At 48.8% G+C, this 20,523-nt stretch overlaps 1 protein-coding gene and 1 pseudogene across 4 annotated transcripts; one reads left to right on the top strand and one right to left on the bottom strand.

Annotated features, from left to right (window-relative positions):
• Positions 1-4,499: 4,499 nt before the first annotated feature.
• LOC128779753 (COP9 signalosome complex subunit 4 pseudogene) lies at positions 4,500-5,501 on the bottom strand (annotated as a pseudogene).
• Positions 5,502-12,616: 7,115 nt separating this feature from the next.
• LOC112314059 (saoe class I histocompatibility antigen, A alpha chain-like) lies at positions 12,617-15,722 on the top strand. Of its 4 annotated transcripts, XM_053914851.2 has the most exons (8): positions 12,617-12,724; positions 12,896-13,240; positions 13,500-13,775; positions 14,349-14,624; positions 14,722-14,829; positions 15,233-15,265; positions 15,375-15,422; positions 15,583-15,720. In XM_053914851.2, exons 1-8 carry the CDS (start codon positions 12,655-12,657, stop codon positions 15,585-15,587), a joined length of 1,161 nt encoding a protein of 386 aa, XP_053770826.1. In that variant the 5' UTR covers positions 12,617-12,654; the 3' UTR covers positions 15,588-15,720. The 4 variants fall into 4 exon arrangements, 2 of the variants coding, with proteins under 2 accessions (XP_053770826.1, XP_053770827.1); XM_053914852.2 differs by lacking the exon at positions 15,233-15,265; XR_011650620.1 differs by having other exon boundaries at positions 14,722-15,422; positions 15,583-15,721.
• Positions 15,723-20,523: the final 4,801 nt, after the last annotated feature.

The following is a 20,523-nucleotide window of genomic DNA, read 5'->3' on the forward strand; positions in this document are numbered from 1 at the left end:
CACTGATTAGTAGGGGGTAGAGAACAGCACAGGGAATATAGTCAGTAATATTGTTGTAATTACATATGGTGTCAGATGGGTCCTAGATTTATCGGGGCGATAACTTAATAAGCTGTATAAATGTTTAATCACTGTGCTTTACAGATGAAACTAATAAATACTATATGTCAGCTGTTGTAAAAAATAAAAAAATATTTAAAGTTTAAAAAGGTGCTAACTTGGACATCACGCCCAACATCCTGACAGCATTTTGGGGGTGAAATTTGAGTATTTTGTAACAAGCCATCCTGGTTTCAGAGCGATTTTGAACCACACAATTCAGTGATGAGTGGGGCCCAGTGGAGAAAGGACTTACATCCACAGGTAAATGCTTTTCCCCACCACTGGGATGCAAAGGTAGTTCATAGGTTGTCACATGCGGGGGAAGGTACGTGCTGTTCTCTCCACCGTGGGGGGAAGTCAGAGGAAGATTGAGACAGTGGCTCAGTTCAACGCGATGAACATCTCCGAATGTGCTCTCTGCAGCGATGCCCCTGAGTGATTTCTGGAACAAGTAATGGAACCCAGAGTTTTCTAATTTAAACAGAAAGAATTTATATGTGAGGTATGGAGGTTCATTTTTTTTTTCCAGGAGAAGCCACAGAACAGACCTAAGGCTGTGAGCAGCGAGAGCTGTGGGACTAGAAACCACAGGAAGACCAGCCTCAGGTCACCCGGGATGACCAGTGTGGTTACTTTACGTCCCCGAGTGTGTAAAGCTGCCACACAGGTCTCTCCTGAGATTGTCAGGTTAATATGTGGCCCCTTTCCTTCCACACGTCCCCCTTTTGGTCATAAATCAATCAAAGCATGCATTGCTGACCAACCCTTTGGGTGGATAGGAGGCCGCATGGTGCTAGGAAGGCCCACTCCTAGGCCTTCTCAGAGTCAGCATCTGTCTGCTAGCCCCAGATGGCGTCGAAGGTCGAATTGTTATTACTCAGAAAACCCAGGTGAACCAGAGGAGGAAGTCTGAGCCTACGGGTCCCAGGATCCGTGTGCTGTGGCTGCAATGGACAAATTCACACGGAATACCGAGTCCTGTGGAGGAAAAGGGACTGCACGGCCACTCGACCCTTGCCTTGACAGGCTTTCATTGCTTTTCCCGGCACATTACATTGAGGATGGTCCTTATTTGCTGTGCCCAGGTTCACTTTAGGCGGTTACAGAAAACAAAGGAGAGGGTGTTGCTAATTACATCAAAAAGGAAGGATATTTGCAAATGTAAAGGGGAAAGCGGTTGAAGTGGTTACACTCCCCTTGGAAGGTTTAACATAGATTTTAGGAAGTTACTTTAAAGATATGCAGTAAACATTTGCTGCCTCAATTCAGGATGAGGGAGTTTTAACAGAAGCAAGTCTCAAAGCTGCCTAGGTAAGTACAGGCCTGATTCCCCATGGGAGAACCTGTCCGTGAGCCTGGGTCCTGTGTGCCGGACCTTGCTCCCCACCGGCCTTTCTGAGTGGGAGCTGTGCCTACACCACGCAGGACGGTCTCCTATAATTTCCAGTTTTTCAGCTGCCGTGACCTCAGTCTTTTAAACGCTTGTGGTTTGTTGTGTTTTTCTGCCTCTAGTGAAACATTTACACATCAGGGACAGGAGTAACTGTACGAATCCCGCAACACCGATTAGGAGCAGAAAGCATCTAATACTAGACAGGGAAGGTCTGAGGAAAACAGGCATCCCAGACAACCAAAAACCCTTCACATGTGTTATCACGAGTTTTATTAACCTAATAACGTGTCCTCCTCCTTTGTCCGCTGTCCTTTCCAGCTTGTATGTTCTGTCAGGCCAGATGAATTCCGACGTTCTAGTTTTTCATTATCCAGAAGCTCTAATTTTTGTTCTGGCCAGTTAGTTTCCATAGAAATGACCTCATGGGAGGATTAAGTTCAATTTCCCAGTATATTGGGTTGATTTATTAAGTATATTTTATTGATTATGCTATTACAGTTTTCTCAATTTTTCTCCCTTTATCCCTCCTCTGCTCTGCACCCCCAACTCCCCATCATCCCCCACTTAGTACATGTCCATGGGTTCTACATATAAGTTCTTTGAGTCCTCTGTTCCCTATACCATTTTTGACCTCTCCTCGTCTATTTTATGCCTGCCAATTGTGCTTCTTCTTCCCTGTACCTTCCCCCCATTCCTCCCCTCCCCCTCCCCACTGAAATCCCTCCATGTGATGTCCATTTCTCTGATTCTGTTCCTGTTCCAGTTGTTTGCTTAGTTTTTGTTTTGTTTTTCTTTTTTTTAGGTTCATTTGTTGATAGTTGTGAGTTTGTTGTCATTTTACTGTTCATAGTTTTTCATCTTTTTCAATTTCCTAGGTAAGTCCCTTTAACATTTCATATAATAAGGGCTTAATGATGAAGAACTCCTTTAACTTGATAGCTTTGTTGGATAGACTCATCTTGGATGTAGGTCCTTGCCTTTCATGACTTCAAATACTTCTTTCCTCACTCTCGCTTGGACGCACACAGAGGCCTACACACGTGTTCCTCACCCGCAGGTGTTCCTCACCCACACGTGTTCCTCACCCACACAGCAGGGGCCAATATAGTGATTCTTCTCTCCTCTGGAATTCCCCACGTGATGACGGCTATGGGGTAGAGGATCTCCCCCCACCCTGGTATACTCCTGGGCATGTGTCTGTTATGTACAGAGAGCGCCACCTTGTGACCACTTGAGACCTGAGCACCGATCAGTATTTCACACAACCCCTGGGGGAGGGGGAGAGGAGGATGCTCAGAGGAGGAGCCCCAAGCTCCTCCATCCTTCCTGTTGCATCTGCTGAATGTTCAGCTGGATGTTCAGTTTCCGTCTTTCTTTCTTTCAAGATTTTATTTGTTTATTTGTAGAGGGAGGGGAAGGGAAGGAGAAAGAGAGGGAGAGAATGAAACATTAATGTGTGGTTGACTCCCGCACGCCCCCCACCAGCAACCTGATTTGGTCAGAAACCCAGTCCTGGGTCCCCACCGGGAACTGAACTGGTGACCCTTTGGTTCGTAGGTCCCAGCTCAATCCACTGAGCTACACCAGCCAGGGCCAGTTTCTTAATGAATATCTCTGCACCTGTGAACGTCACCGCTTCACAGAACAGGCAAAACGAGACCAACAGCAAAGGGAAGTGTTTAGTTTGACCCTCGAAATCCAGTGCAGGCATTGCCATCCTGTGGTCGTGTCCTGTGTCACGTTCACTGTCCTCGGGGTCTGGCCCAGCGTCTCCACGGTGCTTCACCTGCACAGACACCGCCAGAGGCTGCGGCACATTCACAGCCGCACAAACGCCCTCCACTGACCAGAGCCACCCACACTGTCCTGAAGCTGGTGGTCACCTGTGTCACCTTCTACGTGCTCGATTCCATTTTTACTTCTCACATCACTCCCTTTGCAGATTCTAGTCTGTGGTTGATGCAGACGGCTCAGGGTTTGGTTTCCTGTTTCCCCAGCGTCAGCCCCTCCCTGCTGGTCCTCAGGGACCTAGAACTCCTGGGTCTGCTCTTGAAGTGTCGAACCACAGTTGAGATGGTAAGCATATAGAAGGCAGCTGCCATAGTAACCCTAACTACTCGATTCAGGAGTTACGTCTTCAGGGCCATTTATTACATAAAACCTGTAGTGACCTGAGAAGCTCAGTTTGAGATTGTAGCTTCACTGGACGCTCTTCAGTCAATCCATAACACGATGAGCTTGATAAAGATCCATGAAATTCTAGAGAACTTACGTTCCCACTGAGCAGGGCAGCTGTTGACAGGAATCGCCTTCTTTTCAGGAATATTGAACACTTTCTATAAACTTACCTCAGTGTGAATGTGGGTGACCCTTGACTTGCATTGGCACGGAATCCAATATGGGTCTAGATCAATACTACTCTTTTGTGGGTGAAGATTTTATTTCCTAGATGAAGAGAAAAACTTTGGGATGAAAAACTGTTTGAACCATTGTTTTGTATCTTTCTCCCCCTGACATGCCTGCAATGTGCTGTCATGTTACAGAGAAAACCCAGTAGTTCCTTTGAATTGCTTCCTCTTACGCGTGCAGGTGGTTTTTCCACAGTGGACCATCTGGAATTTGTTCACTGATGGATAAAATCCTACTAAAGAGGGATCAAGTGGCCATGTGTACATTTGCCACTTGAGATTTTGCTTTATCACTGAAATATGGACATGGGGTTCTGCTCACACGCGGGTTTTCTTGATTAATTTTTTTAAAAAACAAAACACTACTTTGGTTTTGCTCACTTCTGCATTTATGAGAAAAACCACATTTGGAGAAGCACAAAGCACTTAAGTTTCACGTGATTACAAAGTTATCACAAATCCCAAACAATTTCAGCCACAGATATTTCACTTACTCGGTTTAAAGAAAGAGCTTTTCAAACATCTGGGATAGCCTGAAGCACAGCGACCCTGAATATATGGGAACTGTGTATTTTTAAATGCTTGTATGTCCTGTGCTAAGAGTGTCTCCTTCCAGTGCAATCCAGCGTGAGAGGGATTGAAATATCTGTGCAAATGCTGTGGAGATAGTGACACGGTCTGCACAACAGGGACGAGCTGTGGTGTGCACAGAAGTCCTGCCAGGAGTCCCTGGTCCCCCTGGGCTTCCATGGCTGTGCTGCCCATTCTGGCGCTGTCTGTCTAATTGGCTTCAAAAGGTTATTTATCTGGGGATGAAGCAATTGGATCTGTTTGTCCCACGTTGTGAGTGCATCTCGTGTTTCAGAATGAACTATTCCACCAATCTGATCAACAAATCCATTCATGTGCCCTTCTGTTATCATTTGCGATGCTCTTTTATGCCTCAGTTGCAGGAGCCTGTAAAAGAGCCCCAAGGTCTTCAAAGATAATATTATTATATAATTTGCTTGCAGACAACAAATTGTGTTCAATAACAGCTCTGTCCAAGATGCCAGCACCACCAGCTGCGGTTGCTTTTGGTGAGGCATCAGCATGGCAGGAAGTGCTTGAAGCTGATTTCCTCCGACGATCCTACGCAGGTACATTTTCCCTGGGATCCCATAAGCAGCAAGTTGCCGGCTCCCTCACCCTGAAAAAGAGAAGCTAGCGTTCGAGAATGCTGTTGTCCTGCTGATGGTAAGATGTGTCAAGCCAAGCAGGTTTTAAAGCCTCTGGTCTTCCGCTTTTGTGCCCTGTAGCCTTGTAAGAGAGCTCACTGTACCTTTGCGCAGCTTCAGTGAATCTCCTTCTACAATCAAGAACACGTGCCTGGCACACCTATCGTGCCTCTGTAACTGTTTGGTGGTTGATTCGTTCTGAAGCAATGGGGCTGGACTTACGGAAGCCTCTGCCTGGACAGGATCATCGCCCTGCAGACCGAGCCGAGCTGTCTTCAGGGACAGCTCCAGGTCACAATCCACACTGTACTGTCTTTGTCCCGTTTGCAAAGGAATAATCGCCAGCACTCGGGCTGAATTTCTCCAGCCTCCTCCCCTCATATGGGGATGCCAGACGCTCTCTCATGGAAGGCAACTCAAAATGCTTTGTTGACATGGATAGAAGGGAAGGCAGACGGGGAGGAAAGTCAAGAGCTCAGCACAAGGCTCGCAGTGCGGGGCTCCATGTCTGGGCTCTGGGCAATGACCTTGCACACCTCCCCCCACTGCCCACTCAGGGCGTGGCCCACTGTGGAGGACAAGCAGGGCCTTTTGCTTCCTCTGGGGTGTGGTCTTTAGTGTCTTGTTAGCTCTTTGTTGCTTTTAAGAAATAGCTTTTTGTATTACACACGGCATTTTTAGTTATTTTCTGTGGGAAAATTTGTCCATAGAGTGCAGCCAAGTTTTTCAAGAATTGAATTTCTAAGGCAAATGGTTACTCGTACAGGACAGGGTCAGAATGTGGATCTTAAATCGTGATCTGAGGATGATCTGTCTGGAGTTTTGTAAGTGAAGGGATTTCATGTAACTTGCTCTTTAAAAACATTATTCATGCACACACAAGAGAACTCAAAGCACTCTCAAGAACACACACAATAAATGAGTCACATTGCCCCCCTGCTCCCTCAGTCACCAAAGTCTTCCACAAGGAAACCACCAAAGTGAGTCACCTCTGAATTCTCCTCCCAGGAAAATCTACCGGGGCATTAATGTTGCTGTTATGGCTGTAAAAAGAGCTCAGGCCACAGACTGGGAGAAAATGTTTGCAAATCACTTGTTTTAGATTTACATAGAATCCTCAAACTCAGCACTAAGAAAACAGCAACTCAGTAAAAAGCGATCAATATTCTAGGCAGATACTTCTCCAAAGAATTTATGTCAGCCCTGGGTGGGTGGCTCAGGGGTTGGAGTGCTGTCCCATGCATGCAGCAGAAGGCTGTGGGTTTGACCCCGGTCAGGGCACCTACATAGGTGAAGCGTACAATCCCTGGTCCGGGCGCCCATGTGACGCACACAGTCGTCGCTTCTCTCTCACATCAACACTTCCCCCTCTTCCTTCTCTCTCTCTCAATGCAATGAAAAAAAAGCCCTTGGGTCAGGATAAAAAAGAAAAGAAAAACAGGTTTATTTAAGGAGGTGGCACCAAACCCGGCATCACAGGTGTGTTGTTGCTCTGAGACCTGGCTCCCCGATGGCTTCTAGGGGACGGGTTGCATAGGGGACTGAGGGACTTAGGGTCGAGGACTTCACTGATTGGTTGGTGGGAGGGCGGGGGGTGGTTGGTCATTGCATCTGGTCCTCTGTCAGCCACAGCATCGTTCTGTCAGGATACACACGTTCACTCCACTGCTCTCCCCAGAGTCTAAATCGTCATGAGTCCGTATTGGAACACATCAGATTTTCACCCTCTGTCATCTCTGCAGACACCTGTCCACAGCCCTCAGTCCTGCCACAGGTGGACAGGGTCCCTGCATACCTGGTGCCAGGTGGACACCGTGGATGCATGTCACCTCATCTCAGGCAGACCTCACCTCTCTTGTTCTGGCTCCCGTCACCTGGTACCCACAGGTTCTGTTTTGGTTTACTTCCTCATTTTCCCCCTTTCCCTGGTAGCATTTTACAAAAAAGAACATGGAAAGTTAACTACTAAAATTCTAAACACGTGAAGAAACAGTAGGCTATCCTAGCCCTTATTCACATCTTGACTTGAACTCTGTGTTTGAAATTTTTTTTCTGCAGACAGTGGGAGGCATTGCAACGACATCTTTCAGTCCCCAGGCCCATATTTGCTGCCGTTGCAGTTTTCAAAGTCTCTCCCGCCCTGTCCCTGAAACTCCATCAGGATGTGTCACGGTGCGGGTCTGTTTTTATCTGCTGTAGTGAGACTTTGATTAGGCCATTCAAAATGCAAATTTTTATCTGTAAACTTTGAGAAATATTGTTGAAAAATTTTAAATCATTCCTCCTCATCATGATTTCTAGTCAGACTTTATAAACTGGTTGGGATCCTGTGACTGACAGACTAATAGGTCTTTTCTCTGGCTTGCCCACGCTTTCCCATTTGTACGACTCAGTAGGAGAACAATAAGAATCTTCCAGTTCACCTATTGAAATATTCATTTTTATGTTGATATTTTTAATTCCCAAGAGATCTTTCCTGTTCTATGATTCTGTATAATTGTTCTGTTCAGATGCCATTATCTTTTGCATCTTCTAGATAATATTGAGACCAGAGGAAGGGGACCCGTAGGTCTCCTGCTCATCCACTTCTGCGACATCAGGAACGTTCCCTCACAGCGCGTGCTCATGGTCTACATGACCCTTTGTCATTTCTGCTAATGGCCCATCTCCCCAGTGACAGTACCATAGTCACAGAGCCAGGGTCCTACTCTGGCTCTGCACTCTGTCTCCAGACTCTAACTAATACGGACACAGTGGAGGCCTTGAAACCCATGCTGGGTGATGAACTTGACTGTGGTCTGGATAGCTAAGGTACACTGCCCCTGGATGTTCTCCCGAGCTGAGCCCTATCACAGAACATTCTGGAACATTGCAAACGTTTACTTCCATGGTGTGCAGAGTCACAGTGAGGCAGGATAGTAAGTGTTGAGGGCTAGGCAAGAGAGCTAGGCAATTATAGGCATTGCTAAGCAGAAAACCTCTTGAAGGTCACCGGAATAGATAGGGGAAAGAAACAACATTGTCGGCCAAAGTAAGGTAAACAATACGTGATTTGCAGAGGGCCCTGAGTTACAGCCAATTAGTTAGAGGGCCATAAAACTTTAGGCGCCAGACTCATCTCAGGTTTGGACCCTTTAAACTGAGAGTACAAATTAAGTGGGACAGGTGGTTCTTATCACAGGAGACAGGGGTCCAAAAGAAAATTTTAACATCTGGTTAATGTTCCTCCAAAGCCAAGAGCTATGCAGAGATAGCAGCAACTCCCGCTTTTGTAACTTGCTTGCTTGCTTCTCACTGTATAAAAGAGCTAGCCTGTGAGCGTTCGGCGCGGCTCTCATTTGCAGCTCTATGGAGCACCGTGACTCCGGTCACTTTGGGGGAGTCCGCCCCTGCGCAGGTAAAAGCTTTGCTTGGCCAATAAACCATCTATAAATCTCTTAAGAGTCAGAGTCTTTCGGTTCCTAGAGCGAGAACCCTCAATCTCGCATATAACAGTAAGAAGCTAGGAAAATTCCTAGGCAAGAGGAATGGGGAAACTGAGGCAAGAAAATTAAACAAGACCAAAGAGCCTGAACAACTTGCAGCCAGCCTGTGAATCCCAAGACCTTATATTCCCCTAACCAAGGATACGCGAGGTGAAATGGACCTCTCCGCCCAAACCAGAGAACACACGGCTGAAATCTCCCTGTCCGGAGTGACAATAAACAACAGACACCCAGTCACTGCCATCTGTGCCAGACGAGCCCAAGCACAGAAGAAGTCAGGGGAACAAACAGCAACAACATCAAAGCCATTAGAGCCACACAGAACTAAGAAAAAAGTGAAAGAGTGGAGCTGACCAGAGGATAATCCCCAGGCCCCAGTGTGCTCATTTGGATGCAGCAGCATATTAAAAACACCCCTGGAAAGCCGGTGCATATTCTCCTGAAACCCTCCCCTAAAATTCTCACACAGAGTAGAGAGATAAAAACCCTGCAGGCAGAGACCTGTGGCAGCTCATGAACTTCAGGCATGAACTTCTTTCTCTCCTTCTGAGCTCTAAGGTGGCCTGGAGATTCTCAGCCGTGCAGCCAGGGCTAGGCTTACCCCCATCCTGTCTCCAAAGCCCCCTTTCTCAGACTTCCCACCTAGCTGACAGCAGCCCCACCCAGAGTTTCTCCTGTTACTTCTTCTGCCCTAAGTCCTTCCTTAGTGTCACTGTCCCCAGACCTAATAGACGTACTTTCAAAATCCCCTGGACTTGGGTTCTGGAATATTTTCCAGAGAAAGCCAAGCACCTACACACCACACACCACACCCCACACCCCACACACCACAGGCTGTCCTGAGGCAGAACTGCTCAGGCCCAGGCCTGTCTGGTGACAACATCTGATAAGGGACCCAGTGAAAGTGAGTCATCAAGACTCTGGGAGAAAATTCCCCCACTCAACTGCAGCTCCACCGCTTGGAACCTTGCTGAGTTTCCTTCTCCCTGTGCCCCACAAGGATCCCATACCAAGTGCCTCTTGGGTTTGCTCTGAAGATTACACTTGACCTCTAGGGAGATCCCTTGGTATCACTGCCTGAGACATGTTAAGCGATCCTCTGTTCTTAGTTACCATCTTTCTGTTGATTCAAGTATTTAAATACATTCCATCCTTTTGCCTTTATAAAACCACAATACAAGAAACCTCCTTGAATAAATACTTTTGAAGACATGGGTGATTATCTTCTTAGGATAAATTCCTAAAAGAGGAATTTCTCTGTCAAAAATGTAAGCACATTTAAATTGCTGAGAATTTTTGCAAAAGCATCCTTCAGGAATTTTGTCCCTGTTTTCAGCCCTTTTGACCTTTACAACACAGTGTGTCCCCTACACTCTGGCTGAAACGCTCACTATTGAATTTCGTCTTTACCAAACAGAAAGACGGTTGGACACACGCGGTCTCACAGAACATCAGCATCAGACAAGGAAATCCCGCGACCAAGGCGACGTGGGACAGAACACCACTACGCTGCGTGTGGTGTCAGCACAGACAGAAGGGACACGCGATGCGCGCACACACCACCACGCAGCTCCCGAGCCAGCGAACAGAAAGGAAGGCAGCGTCTTTCCCATCACCACCCCCCGCCCCTTGCTCCAGTCTGCCGCATCCCCGGGTATTTTGTGAGATTCCAATCACAGACTTGCCCCCACGTACTGAAGACACCAATCTAGAGGGGCCCCTGCGCCCACAGATCCTTCCGAGATCCCAGTCCAGAGCCCAGGTCCTGCGCACGTCCTGTCTCACCCGGTCCTGAGGGTGCCGGGTCCTGAGGGTGAGCTCCGCTCCCAGCAGAGATGCACACAGCCAGCTGTCTGCCCCCAGGCGCTACTTTGAGTCTTTGGAGGAAGAACACTGACACGCGGTACCTTCCTCTGTCAACAGTTTTATGTGTCTTTGAGTTTGGTTATGGGCGAGAGTTTGTGTCTCTGGAGCGTGTGTTTGACATAGGAAGGTTTTATGTTTTCCTTCATGGTTTTTCATCTTTCGGTTTCGAAAATTTTTCATTCCTCAATTGTAAAATCTTCATATATATTTTCTTCTATGGGAGAGGCATCCAAAGGTGCAGGGAAACAGAATTGCTTGAATTCTGGGGGAAATAAGGGGAAAACAAATTGGTAAGGAATCTAAGTCAGAATTCCAAAGTTTACATCTTCCTCTTTACAACTTTTCAATTACGTACCGGGCCTACAGGTATTTGGTACATACTGTGCTCAATACATATTTATTTCTTGAGTTAATAAAGCCTTGTGTGCCTGCTTGTGTTCTCCAGGTAACAAAAGCAACACCAAGGGTCCCAAAGAGAAGTGCACAAGGACTAACTTCAGTGGCGAGTGTTCTTGATCATTTACAACCTTCAGGCGTTCCGTCACATCTCTGTTGATGTCTGAACACTCTACTTGTAAGTGGACACTAACTAACCTTTCTTGGGTCTGCTGTATTTTGAAGGTTTATCTAAGACCCTTACAGATAAATGAAGTCAGCAGAGCTATATAGAAACGAATATAATATTGGTCATCAACTATAACTGAAAAATAAAAAAGAACATTTAAAAAGAAGATAAGTATGTCCTGAATTCATGATATAAATTGATTAAATTCTTAACTGTCCTTAATGAAAATGGAGAACAAAGAAATATCTCCTCTGATGACCGGGAAACTGCACAAACACACTTCTGCTGCCTTCCCAAGTATCGTGAGCCCAGGAAAGTGACCTGTGAGGGCTGAGCAGCCTCTTTATTACAGAACAGAAAGTGCACTTAAGAGAATGAGTGGCACAGAGCTGTGATGACTGAGGTTTGGGGAACTGGCGAACACTCTCTCAAACGACCGTGAGCTCCTCCCTCAAGGAAAGTCAGCGGGCAGTTGACACCTGACAGCACTTGTTGTCTGGACGGAAGGGAAGCTCTCAGAGGAAAAGCAGGATTCTGGCAAACGTGTGTCCCACCACGGCAGCCAGAGAGCTTCCCAGACCTGACAACCGTTTCCAGTGGGGTCTGTGGTAACGTTAACAATTGTGATTTGTGATGATGTGTCATTAAATGCGTCAGCACTGGGAGATCTCTGTCACTAGTAAAACAACCCATTACTTTTAAATAATCCTGCACCAGACCAAGAGCCACTCAAGTAATGTTACAGAATAGGAAATACTCAATGGTATTGTTTCAGGTTCCACTTTGCAAAGAGCTTTTCAGAAACTACCACTTGTGTGGCTTTAGTGAACGATGAAAGATGAACATCCACACTTATCTGAAAAGGCTGTTAAAAATGGTCCCCCTACATATCTGTGTGAAGCTGTATATTTCTTTACACACTGCCACCAAAGTAGCAGATTAAACGCAGAGGCAAATATGAAAATCCAGCAGATTTCTCGTGATACAGACAAACACTGAGATTTGCAAAAACGTCAAATGTAAGCAGATCCACTCTTCTCACTACTTTGTGTATTTCGGTCATAGTTTTTTATTTCATAGACACATTATTTCTGTTAGCGTTATAGGTTATTGATATTATCCCAAACGAATTAATTTTTAAACTGTTTTATTCCTTGTATGGTAAATATCGATAGCTATAACTCACAGAAACAAAATTATTTTGGGGTTCCGCCGAATTTTGTAAGACTGTGTAGATGTTCTGAATACAAAATGTTTGAGAGTCACCGAATAAACAGCACGTGGGCGGGGACTCAGGGAGAAAACGGGACAGAGAGTTCCCGGTGCAGGCGGAGGGCTTGGGGCAGAGTCCCGGGTCCCCGGGCCTGGCTCTAGGGGTCTCAGCCCAAGGACCGAGTCTGGGGCAATGACTCCCAGTGTTGGGGTGTGCCGTTCTCCCCTGGGTTTCCCTTCTGCATCTCCCGGGTCCTCCCGCCTGGATACTCATGACGCTTTTCCAGTTCTCACTCCCATTGGGTGTCCCAACTCCAGACGAGCCAATCAGCGTAACTGTGGTTCTGGGCACAAAATCCTCCCTGGAGTAACCGAACTCAGTACCCGCAGACGCTGTGCGCAGGACATGGAGTCCCGAATCCTTGTCCTGCTGCTCTCGGGGGCCCTGGCCGTGATCCTGAGCGAGAGCTGGGCAGGTGAGTATGGGGTCAGGAGGGAATGGTATGTACGGAACAGGAGGCTGGGGGCCCTGTGGGGGTGCAGGACCCGGGGACTGAGAGTCTGCACCACCCCAGGCCCAGACCCCGACCCGACTCTGGCCTCGGCCCAGCCACCTCCCTTCAATCCCCGCCCCCTTCTGTCTCCAGCACCTGCTGTTCTTCCTGGCCCGACAGCTGACTCGGGAGGCGCGTCCTTCCCGCCCCTAGACACCCACACTCTGCGAATTTTCAGCACCTTTGTGTCCAGACCGGGCCGCAGGAAGAACCGGTACATCGGCCTCAGCTACGTGGACCACACGGAGATCCTGCGGCTCGACAGTGGCATGCTAAACCCGAGGCTGGAGCCGCGAGTACCGTGGCTGGGGCAGCAGCTGGTGGAGCAGGAGGATCCACATTTGTGGGAGGAGCAGACGCGTATCTGGAAGGAGAACCAACACTGTTTTCGAGCGGCCCTGAACAACCTGCGCGCCTACTACAATCAGAGCGAAGACGGTGAGCCACGTGTGCCCGGGTCCTGGCACAGCCCCCACTCCGGTGGATGGTCCTGGGTTCACCTGAGTCATCGGAGCATTGCCACGAGGCTATGGGCCCAATCCGCCCCCAAACCAGAAGAGCCAGCGGGGATATTGACCCGGTATCATTTATATTCCCTCTAGGTTTAATAACACGGGGTCTCTCTGGGGCTGTGCTCTGAGCAGGGCTAAGTGGGAGGGAGTAACAAGGGAAAGGCTGACCTCCCATCTGCGGTCAGTGTCGCACACCCACCAGGAAAGGAGTGGCTGCGTTGTGGGGTCGGACTGGAGCTTCCTCCGCGGGTACAGTCAGCTCGCCTACGACGGCACTGAGTACGTCGCCCTGAACCTGGACCTGCGCAACTTGACTGTGACTGATACCGCGACTGAGATCACTTGGCGTAATTTGTTACCAAACCTTGATGTGAACTCTTGGAGGATCAGCCTGGAGGACCTGTGCTGGCGCTGGTTCCATATCTTCCCGAAGAAGGGGAAGGAGACGCTGCTCCGAGCAGGTACCAGGGCCGGGCCTCCCCGAGGAGGGGATCTGTGGGTTGGGGCGCCTTCCTACAAGGAGAGGAGGAAAATGGGGCAGTGGCAGAATCACCCTCCTGCACGGAAGAGAAAACAGCCCCTCAGGTTTCCTTATTCTGTGACTCCCCCGCGAGCCCAGCCTTCTCTAAAGGACAATAAGGGACCCAGCCTCTCCCTGAAACACCCCACAGTGGCTCCCTCACACCCTGCAGCACCTGGTGCACAGGACGCTCTCCCTGGTTCTCAGGCTGAGGACATCTATAGACCCCTGATTTGGGATCTTCTGAGTCATTCATCCTCCACCTGAGTCTGTGTGACCCCCCACCCTCCCACCCCAGGGATATGGACACTCCTACCCTAGGTTCTCGCTCTGATTCTAGAAATTTCCAAGAAATAGGAGATTATCCCAGGTGCCTCTGTCCAGGCTGGTGTCTGGGTGGTGCTCTCCCTTCCCCCATCCCGCTGTCCTGTCCCCTCTCAGGGTGGTCACATGAGCACTGCTGGAGTGTCCCATGGCCAAGCAAAGCTCCTGAATTTCCTCACTCTCTGCTCAGACCCTCCAAAGACACACGTGACCCACCACCCCATCTCTGACCACGAGGTCACCCTGAAGTGCTGGGCCCTGGGCTTCTACCCTGCGGACATCACCCTGACCTGGCAGCGTGACGGGGAGGACCTGACCCAGGACATGGAACTTGTGGAGACCAGGCCTGCGGGGGACGGGACCTTCCAGAAGTGGGCAGCCATGGATGTGCCTCCTGGGGAGGAGCAGAGATACACGTGCCGTGTGCAGCACCAGGCGCTGCCTGAGCCCCTGACCCTGAGATGGGGTGAGGATGGGGCGTGGGCTCAGAGTCTGTCCTCAGGGCGTCCCTGAGCAGGGTCAGGTCTCAAGCCTGAGGTTGGCCTCTCACCTTCCCCTCGCAGACCCCCCTCCTCAGACCACCATGACCACTGTGGGCATCACTGCTGCCGCCCTGGGCCTCCTTGGAGCTGTGGCCGCTGGAGCTGTGCTGTGGAGGAGGAGGCGCTCAGGTGGGCAAGGGGTGGGACTGAGGTTCCTGTCCCCTGGGGGCCAAGCCCAGGTGGAAGTGTGCTCTGCCTCCTTAATGGGCATCGCATCCCCTCATGGGTGCTTGTCTATCTGGGGACTATTTCCTACCACGGACCCTTTAGTGAGGCCCATGGGAAAGTGAGGGACACATTTATCACCTGATGATTCTAGTGATGGGGACTGATTCCCAGCTGTCACAGGTCAGAGGGGAAGATCCTTGCTGAGGACAGACGTCCAGAGTGGCAGTAGGTACAGTCACCACACATGTAGTTTCCTTGTATTTCCTGATCCTAATGTGTTTGGTGCTTCAGAGTTTGGGGCTCCTTTAGGGTCATGGGACCCAGCCTTCCCCCTGACTTTTCACAGAACATTTCCTTCCCACAGGCAGATGCAGGGAGAGCTGCGCTCCTGCTGTCTGTATGTCTGGGTGTTGGTGAGGTGGCATCTGGGACCCTTGGGAGAGTTGGGCTGGAGTCTGTGAGGGGGGCTCCCCCACCCCGTAACTCTGCTGTTGTGTCTTCCCCAGACAGCGACAGTGCCCAGGGCTCTGATGTGTCTCTCACGGCTCCTAAGGGTGAGACTCTGAGAGCAAGGAATGGGGGGCATTGGGACTGAGGGACACAGCTGTGTTTTGGGGATTCTCAGAGTGGGACATTCTGAGCATGTGGTGGCTGTGGGAGAATGTGACACTTCTGAGACTGACCTGAATTTGTTCACAATAACTTTGTTTCCAGAGTGACTGAGGTGCTTTCTACAGGAGTTGGTGCTAAAATAGTCCTTGCAGCCTCCACTTGAGACTTTAAGGATCCACAACTGCTATTTCTGCAACGGCATCGGAACATTATTTAGTCATCTCAACATCCCTGCATTATTTTAATATTAGTTATATATATATAAATCAGAAGTGGTTTAGATCAAAAGCTCCAAGGTGTATTGTTTCTGGTACGTGTTATTCTATGGACACCTTCACCCCAGTTGTTAAGCTGTTCTAAGTCACTTTACATTCATACACTTACCATGAAGTGTGGAGACAACGCAGGAGGGAACGACTGTGTGCCAAGGGACAAGGGGACTGATGGCTCCCCAGTGATGCTCCCTGTGGACCACCTGTGCTCCTTGTGCAATTAAGGGTTTCTTCCCGCACATCTGAGTGTGACATTTTGGAGCCTCTGGCCATGGCTGGTTGAGTCCTCTGATTCTAACCAAGTGCCTCTTTGTTGCCTAGGAGTTGCCCCAGACTTCCAGTCCCTCCCCACCCCCCGGTACACCTTAGGGGTGTCTGTGTGGGGTACAGAGAGCTGACCAATCTGAAGGTGACAAACACATGCTTAAAGCAGGAGCTATTCCAGCGTCCACTGCCCCTAATCCACTCAGACCCTGTTCTCATTCTGTGCATGCTGAGTCCTGGAAGGTCATGGCCAAGGAGCTGATGTCCTTAGTGGCTTCCTCTGAGAGTTCCTCCCCAGAGTGAACCGTCAGGCCACAGGACCAGTCTGTCTGCTGGGCTGGCACCTGAATCAGGACACAAGGGATCAGCGAGGCAGGAGGGAAAGGGGTGGGAAAGCTCCCAGGGTTCCAGGCTGCAGGTGATGGGTGTTCTGAGGGGGCTGTGAATGGTGGAAACAGTGGGAAGGCACTGGATACTGAGTGCATTTGGAAGATGGATTTCACAGCATTTCCTAAGGATTAAATCTGGGGTGTGGGGAAGGAGTGAAGGAGGGCCCCCCACATTTGTAGTGTGCCCGCAGAAAGGTGGAGTTATATCAGCAGAGATGGGGAAGACCCTGGCAAGAGCCTGTGTGGGGGAGGGGTGGGCATAGAGGCGTTCAGCTGAGGAGAAGGTCAAGGTGAGGTGTGTGTTTGACACACCAGTGAGCTGTCAGGGTGGACAGGTGAGCGTGGGGACCCTGAGGAGAAACGTCTGGGCTGGAGACACAGATGTGGGGGTGACGCTACAAAAATGACATTTGAGTCTGTGCGTGTGGATGAGGCCACCAGGGGAGCCAGGGCTGTGGAAGAGGAAGGAACAAGGACTGGACACCACACCCACCTGTCCCCACAGTGGTGACATTCGTCCTGGTCACTCAGTCAGGTTGGTGACGGCCAGGTCTCCCCGTCACACAGTCACCATTTGGTGTTTGTCATTCATTAGCCATTTCTGGGGAGAGATTCTGAGGTTGTCCTGCTGTGCTCTTCACCACTTCTACACTCACCCTCCTCAGCCCCTCCTACAACTTCCACCCAAGTCAGCGAAAATGTGATGTCATCCAGTATCAGCCCTGGACACTGATTAGTAGGGGGTACAGTACAGCACAGGGAAAGTCAGCAAACATATTGTTGTGACTTCATATGGTGTCAGAGGAGTACTCGATATATTGGGGAGATTATTTAATAAGCTATATACATATATATGTTTAATGACTCCGTTTTACAGCTGAAACTAATATAGTATGTTAAGTGTAACTGAAAAATTAAAAGAATGAACTCATAGACACAGACAACAGTGTGGTAATTGCGAGGGGGAGGGGAGGGGTGCAGGTGGGAGAAGGTATAGGGGGATAAATGGTGGTAGAAAAAGAGAAAAAATAAAGTAATTGTTTTAAGTTAAAAATATTGTTAAGTTGACCAGTGTGAAAGACCTGGGGACAGAGTTTCGAGAACAGAAAAAGCTGAAGGAAAGAGCCCAGCGAGAAGCACAGTGACGGAAGTTCCTGGCTCAGATGTCCCTGCAACCCAATGACATGTGTCTCTGAGCTCAGCTCCTCCCCAGGAACAGGGGACACCTTCTCTGCCTCATGCTCACTGCTCCTGAGGGCATCTCGGTAATGGCCATCACTGTCCCGTCACCAGATGTGCCTGAGTGTGATCTGCATGGGACAAGTTTGCTCTACCTTAGAGATGCCCCAGGCTCCCCATGCATAGGGTGTCCCTGACAGAAGAGGTGACATGATAGTGGCATCTCTGTGGGGAGGTCAGGACCACCCACTCTGTCCCTGTAACTGGGGTCAGGAGCTGCCTTGCCTGAAGTGTCCCTGCACAGAGCTGTGGAGCACAGACCAGCCAGGTGGGGGCTCCCTTGAGTCCACTCTCAGGGCACAATCAGGAGGGGTCAGCCCTGGAGGGACTGGGACCTGCAGGTGGGCAGTGCCTGGGCCGGACCCTGCTGAGCCTGCCTGGTCCTGAGCTGCCCCTCCTGCCTGGGCTGGGCAGGTGGGATGAGAGGAAGTGATGGGGGTGGTTCCAGTGGAGCCAGACTCAGGAGGGTCCCTGCAGGTCCCTGTGCCCTGGAGTCCCCGACAGTGAGAGAAAGTGTTCCTGTCCCTTGGGAACCTGACTCAGCCTTGTATGGCCATGAGTTTAGGGTTGGGTGTGAGGACAGCTGTGTGAATTGACAAGCAGTATTCAGTTATGATGTAAATATCCCGGATCCTGAAATAAGAGCCAATGAGAGACACACACGCAGCACAGACAGAAGGACACAGAGAAGTGTCTGCCCTTCAGTGACCCCCACACACTTGTCCTGTTTCAAATCCCCCTGCAGGAGGTGCTGGTCTCTCAGGAATTTCTGCTGGGACATCGTCACCCTCCCGTGTGGTTACTGTGTGAGACTGTCGCTCACATTTCTGTTTCTTTCCTTGAATGGGGATGCCCCTTTGACTCTCTTAACCTGAGGCAGCAGGGAAGGAAAAAAATTTAGAGTTAGATGAAGTCTCATTATTTTTTAAGCCTGCCAGAATGGCTGCATGTCATGAAAATAATTATATATGACATTTTAAAAAATAAAACTATGAATAAGACAATACCTTCTGCAGTAATTCAACAGTTTGCTTCACATTTGGAGATACCGATGTTTATCTCTCACACAATGTTTTCTCTCCTTCCTCTTCTCTGAAAGCAATGAAAAAACATGTCCGACAGTGACGATTATAAAAAGACAAAAAGGAAAAGAAAAGTTTATTTAAAAAAGTGGCACCAAACGCCGAGTAACAGGTGAGTTGATTGCCCAGTGCCTCTAGCACACTGGGTGCACAGGGCACTAAGTGACTTAGGCTTGAGGTCTCCACTGATTGGTCAGCGCTAGGATTCAGGTGCTAGGATTCAAGTTGGTCACTGCCTCTGGTCCTATGTCAGCAATGAGGCTGTTCTGTCTGCTTTCCAAGTTCATTCCATGACTCGCCCCAGAGTCTAAATCTTCATGAGTACCTATTTGAGCACATCACATATTGAACCACTTTCATCTCTGCAGACACCTTGCCACAGCCCTCGCTCCTGCCAGGTGGACTGGGTCCCTGCAAACCTGGAGTGAGGCAGACACCATGGAGTCCTTCACCTCATCTCAGGGAGCCATGGCCTCTCCTGTTCTGGCTCCCCTGTCACCTGGATCCCACATGTTCCTCTTTTTTTGTTTACTTCATCATTTTTTTCACTTTGGTAGTATTTCCCAAAGAGAATGTGATAAGTTAACTATTAAAACTAAACACCTTAAGAAACTGTAGGCTATCCTAGTCCTTATTCACATCTTGACTGGATACACAACTCTGTGTTGGAAATAATTTTTTTCTGCAGAAAGTGGGAGGCAATGCAACAATGTTCTCTAGTCCCCAGGCCCATATTTGGGGCCTCCTCAAGTTTTCAAGCTTCTCCCACCCTCTTTCTTGAATTCCACTGTGACATGGCCCCATGTGGGTCTGATTTGTCTGATGTAGTAAGAATTTGATTAGGCCATTGAAAATGTAATTTGTTGTCTATAAACTTTGAGAAATATTCCTGGAAATGTTAAAAATCACTTCCTAGTCATCATTATTTTAGACAGATTATAAACTTGTTGGGATCTCTTGACTGACAGACCAATAGGTCTTTTCTCCTGCTTCCCCACATTTTTCTATTTCTATGACTTAGTAGAAGAACAACATGAATCTTTGAGGTCACCTGCTCAGTTATTCATTTCTATAATGATATTTAACTTCCAAGAGATCTTTCGTGTCCTATAATAGTGTATAATTGTTCTGTTTCAGATGCCATTATCTTTTACATCTTTCAGATTAGTTGGAGAGCAGTGGAAGGGGACCCGTAAGTCTCCTGGCCATCTGCTTCTCTGATATCAGAAACTGTTCCTCACAGCACTAGGTCATGATTTCTCTGTGTGGTTTCTGTTAATGGCCCATCTCCCCCACGACAGCACCAGAGTCACAGAGCCAGGGTCCTACTCTGGGTCTCCACTCTGTCTCCAGACTCTAACTAATCATGACACAGGGGAGGCCTTGAAACCCATGCTGGATGACACACTTGATTGAGGTGTCCACAGCTAAGTTACACAGCCCCTGGATGTCCTCCTGAGCTGAGCCTAGCAGCCTCCTATCATAGAACATTCTGGAACATTGCAAAATTTCACTTGCATGAAGTGCAGAGTCATAGGTAGGATAGTAAGAATCTAGGAAATTTCCTGGGCAAGTGGAATGGGGGAATGGAGACCAGAACATTAAAGTCGGACTTCTGGCCAAGATGGAGACATAGGTAGATACACTGTGCCTCCTCACACAACTAAAAAAAGCACAACAAATTTAAAAACAAAAAACCCCAGAACTGCCAGTAAATCGAACTGTATGGAAGTCTGACAACCAAGGAGTTAAAGAAGAAACATTCATTCAGACCGGTAGGAGGGATGGAGATGAGCA

The sequence above is a fragment of the Desmodus rotundus genome, chromosome 12 (assembly GCF_022682495.2).
Source record: "Desmodus rotundus isolate HL8 chromosome 12, HLdesRot8A.1, whole genome shotgun sequence".
Lineage (NCBI taxonomy): Eukaryota > Metazoa > Chordata > Mammalia > Chiroptera > Phyllostomidae > Desmodus > Desmodus rotundus.